This window comes from Cariama cristata, unplaced genomic scaffold (genome assembly GCF_000690535.1).
Source record: "Cariama cristata isolate BGI_N322 unplaced genomic scaffold, ASM69053v1 scaffold29990, whole genome shotgun sequence".
NCBI classification, from domain to species: Eukaryota; Metazoa; Chordata; class Aves; order Cariamiformes; family Cariamidae; genus Cariama; species Cariama cristata.
In genome coordinates, this window is record NW_009593433.1 from 5,514 (window position 1) to 10,351 (window position 4,838).

General features: G+C 52.1%; 1 protein-coding gene across 1 annotated transcript; it reads right to left on the reverse strand.

Annotated features, from left to right (window-relative positions):
* Positions 1 to 206: 206 nt before the first annotated feature.
* HEYL (hes-related family bHLH transcription factor with YRPW motif-like) lies at positions 207 to 3,520 on the reverse strand (the record flags this gene model as incomplete). The annotated part of the gene is made up of 4 exons (XM_009710504.1): positions 207 to 865; positions 2,345 to 2,426; positions 2,904 to 2,987; positions 3,454 to 3,520. Coding segments are annotated over 4 exons (892 nt in total), but the record flags the coding sequence as incomplete, so codon positions are not given.
* Between the last annotated feature and the right edge of the window lie 1,318 nt (positions 3,521 to 4,838).

Below are 4,838 nucleotides of genomic sequence, written 5' to 3' on the forward strand. Positions count from 1 at the left end.
ATTTACGTTTGGAGGCATCACGAGGGAGCGGATGTGTGATGGCGAGGCAAGGAAGGCGGTGCGAGGAGGGAGGGAAGAGTAAAGAGAATTTTCTTTAAGGATCCTTGGCTTCTGCAAAGCAGGAAAGATGCCTTTTCAGCTGTTTGTTCTTAAGCCTGTGGGCAATGAGTGCTGACGAATTCCTGTCTCCGAAGGGGAGGGGAGGGTCAGAAAGCCCCGATTTCAGTCGCCCAGGAGCGGCAGATCCTGGATGTCCCAACCCTGATCCCAGGTCCCTGCGCGGCAGTGCCCAAGGAGGGAGGTGCTGTGTAAGCTGGTGGAATAGGGATGCCGGTGGAGGCTGGTGAGAAGAGGAATGTCGCGATTTGGCTGCTCTTGGACGAGCCCTCTCTCAATACACCCGCTGGCGACGGCATCCTGGGCACGGCTGCAACGGCCGATGTGCCTCGGGCCCTCCGGCTGGAAGAGGCCATCCTGCTGGCCAGGAAGCTTCGGCGGGATGGCAGCATGTCACTGGGGACACGGCGAAGCGGGGCTGGCCTCACAGCAGGACTTGGGTAGGCCAGGGAAGATGCAGTCAAAACAACCGGAGCGGGAGCAGCCTCCCTCCTGGGGATCTGCACGGGGCCAGCAGCACTGTGGAGGAAGGACCATGGCCACGTCTGGATGGGCAGGAGGGAAGTGGCCACAGGTGAAGGCTCCATTTCTGCCACGTAATTATTCAGGTGGGAGAGGAGTCGCAGCCGGATGGGGTCAGCAGCGTTTTGGCCCTCGAGGATGCCCAGGTACCTGACAACTTCAGTGAGACATTCGCGGAAGCCGATACTCCTGTAGTCCACAGCCAGAGCTCGAGCATCTAAGAAGCCTGTAGGGAGAGGACACGGGTGACAGTAAGTCCGTGCGGAGCTCAGGAATGTGCTTTGATTTCACTACCCTCTCTAATGCACTATGCATTTCACTTGAGGCACTTTGCTGCCATGTGATATTACTGAAGCAGATAGCCAAGTGGGTGTCCAAAAGGACTGGACATTTGTGTGCATGAGAATAGCATCTGCGGTTATCTCATAGGGATAAAACTGCCAGGGTCATGAAGCCTCTTGCTCCAGCATGTGAGAAGTAAGAGGTTTCATTAACTGTGCTCAGGAAGGAAGAAATTTTTCCTATTGGACTCTATCAGTTATCGCTGCTGGAGACATTACTGTGGGCTAGATGGGTGCTGGGTCCCTCTTTGCAATGGGCCATCCCCGGTCTTGCAGAACAGCAGGACTTTGTGTCTCCTCAACGCACAGCTTAGCACCATTTTCCTTTGCCTGGGTCCCAATCTTTATACTTCATTTAAACAGACGTCTGGCTGAAGGACACAGGACAGTGGCAGAACCAAAACCGCTGGGCGAAGAAAACTCAAAGTCACAGAAATCAACAAGATAAAATGCACCCAATGGCTGGTTTTTAAACCTCCGCTCCTTACTTGCAGCTTCATGAGACGATAAGCAATAAAGCAGAGAATGTCACAGCACAGTGAAGCGCTGGACCACTTTGCTTGACGGGGTCTCTTGTGACAATACAGCCCTTTGTTGCAGTGCAGTCAAACTGAATATCTAAACAAATGTTCCAGACCAAGTTACAGCTCTGAACCAAAGCCTGGATGCCAGCAATGTCCCCAGCAAGCCAAAAATGGGTGGTAAGCAAGCCAGAGGCTTCTTTACTGGAGCTGTGATCTCCATCCTGTTAACTGGAACAGGACAGAGGGTCTGTACTGAGGTCTCAGTACAAATAAGACCTTTGTTGAATTTTGCACAGGGCTCCCTCTCTCTTCTTATAACAACCAAGAGACACACAGAAAAAAAAAAAAAAAAAAAAAAAGAACAGAAAGGGAAAAAAGCCTTGTTTATTTGTAGAGTCCCCATGCAGAATTCAGCCTCTGCAGGAAATGTATCCCAGGGAAGAGGTAAAGAGTTTAATATAATTTTTCTGGAAGCAGGCTCCATTTCTGAGCAGGACTAAGCACGTCTCTGGCTGGACAGCTTTTAGTGGGGTGTGTGACAACGACAGCAGTGCCTTCCCTGGGGGTCTGTGGGACTTGCTGTCCCACAAATCCCAGTCTGCCAAATGGATGCATGGGATGCTGACCCATATGAAAAACAACAGGGCAGGAATTGTCCATTTGCCCTCCCTCAAAAAAGACTTCCCTTGGGAAGCAGGCAGGGCAGCATTCGTTTTGGTGCCGGCTGGTGTCAGCAAGGCACACATAACAAGGTATTTCTTGATGCTGAGGCTGACGGGGAATTTTCCATCTAGGATTTCACTCTCACCTGACCCGTATGCTTGTAAGAGCAGTTCTTACCTGCTCCTCCAGTGGCGTGAAGCATTTTTAAGTGATCTACTGTCATTTGTAGAATTTCTGCCTTCTCCAGCTTGGAAGACCCCTGTGTGTTGGGAGCAGGGAAAAAGAAAAAAGAAAAAAAAAAGAGTAATTCATCATTTTATGGTCTAGGGTTTTGTGCCTCCCAGGAACGGGGTTTTGCCCAATGATCTCCCTGAAACCTTCCTGAAGTCCAGGAGCGCTCAGGTTGGAGCAGGGCATCGGGTCTGTTTTTTCCATCAAGTGAGCAGAAAAAAGAGCTCCTTCCCAAGATGCCCCAATGCAAATTGAAAATCCCCATTTCTGTGCATCTTCATATCTGCAAAACACTTTCTGGATTGAATTTATCCTCCCCAGGGCTCCTGAATATTTGTTAATATTGTTTTACCACCCAGTTTCACCACCTACTTACTCCCTGAAGTGATGATGATAAGAAAGACATAGCATTGCTCCAGACTTTCTCATTCTGAGGGCTCTACCCTTAACACTGCAGAAGCGCAGCCCGCATGGGAGGGTGGGTGGAAATCATGGACACACACACCTGCTTCTCGAAGGCGGTGGGCACCAGGCGCCGCAGTTCGGAGAGGCTGCTGTTGATACGGTCACGGCGCCGCTTCTCAATGATCTGCGGGAGATTTCCAAGTGGAGAGAAGAAACCACGGTCATTTACGGCCACAGCTCATGGGTCTAAAGCCCTCATTAACAGCTACAGCAGGTTGAGAGAGGCACTTTGAACAGGGCCATATATGTAAATGTTTTGGGTGCAAAAGCTGAGCACAGAAACTTCAACTGACTGGTGTGATAACCCCAGGTAAAATCACTCTCCTTCACCCCTATCCCCACCCCTCTGCCAGATTTGAGGACAAATCTCTGCAAAAAAGCTCCAGTTGGCTGTGGACAGAGCTCTGCAGGAGAAGGAGCAGGGAACGGTGTAAAGTCGATTTTGCACCGTGTCCCCACAGTACGGACGTGCCAACAGCACCCCGCTGCACACAGGGGATGTCACGGGGAGCCCTGGCACACAGCCAGGACCAGCCTGACCCCCAGGGAGACACAGCACGGCCACCCTGGTCAACACAAATGAGACTCACCCCTCTCCTCTTCTTCCTGGCTTGTATCTGAGATGTCGTAGTGGGAGACACAGACCTGGAAACATGGCTGGAAAGGAAGAAGAGGGAATCATTTCTTGTGCTAGCTGGAGAGAAATCTCCGTTGCACATATGCTTTACACACGTTTGCCATCTGCAGTCCCCCCCCCCCCGATTAATGTCTTCTGTGGTTCCCATCTCATTTGTACCCACAACACAGAGCTCAGGAATTGGGGACAGGGAGCCAAGCAGAGACTCGAATCCCACTCTCTCCCATCTGAGAGTCTCCCACCAGCCTGGGACAGACTTCTGCACCAAACTGTCTGTCCGCTACCAGACACACGTCTCCTTCAATCTCAGCCCATGCTGGTATCTCCACAGGGCTGGAAAAGCAGCGATCTGAGCTCTGGAGTCATGGCCTTTTTTTCTCTCCACGTGTAAACCTCCCGGCTCTCGTGTCTGAGCCTGCCCTCTCTGCAGGGCTTTGCATCTCGGAGCTGCGATGTATCCGAGCTCCCACCCAGGGCGGCAGCAAAAGGCTGCCTGCTCCTCAGGGTGAGGCTAACAGCAGCGTTGATGTGGTTTCTGAGGGTTTCCTGGAGAGCCACTTCACAAGCCACAATTTTTGGGGTGGCCTGCGATATTCTGAATGCACGGACACCCCTGAACCAGACAGAGAGGGGCCAGGACCTGGGCAGGGGGAACACCCGGCAGGAGGTGAGGGAGCAGGGACCCTGCCTGCTGGCTGACAGCCCTGGGGACCAGCTCTGCTTGAGGGACACGGAGGGGACAGGCTAAGGAGAAGGCTCTCACGACCCCTCCTATGCCTGGTGAGCACGGGTGAGGTTAAAGACACCAAAGGTCAGCCCTAGACATGCACGCGGAGGGAAAGTTCAATCCTTAGGTCCTCATGGAGGTGAAGTCTCCATAATGATAGATAACCGGGCGTGGGAAACTCCTTGGAGCAAAACCCCTCCGCCTGGGGGGAGGCTGGCTGGGCCACCTTCCACCTCCCCCAAGAAGGGTTTCTCCCTCTGGAAAGCAGGACTGGCTCAGGGCTCTTTCTGAGCCCTGTGAAACTCAGTGCAAGGATGTTCACACACAGGCAAGAGGGCAGTCTGCAACCCCGGCCAGCACAGCACTGCGGAGGGTCTTGGAGACCACGTAAGACGTACGAATCTGGAAAGGGGCATTTAGGTTCACCTCGTCAAATCAAGAGCATTTTTCAGTTTGACGAAGAATTTTAATAGCAGTCTATTAAAGATGTTTCTGCAGAGACAGTGCTGTCTGCACAGCAAGCCAAACACTAGATCAAACTCAGCCCATTAAAAATACATCTTGTTAGGCCCAAGTGAGGTGCTTTCAGAAGTGGTTTTACACAATCAGAC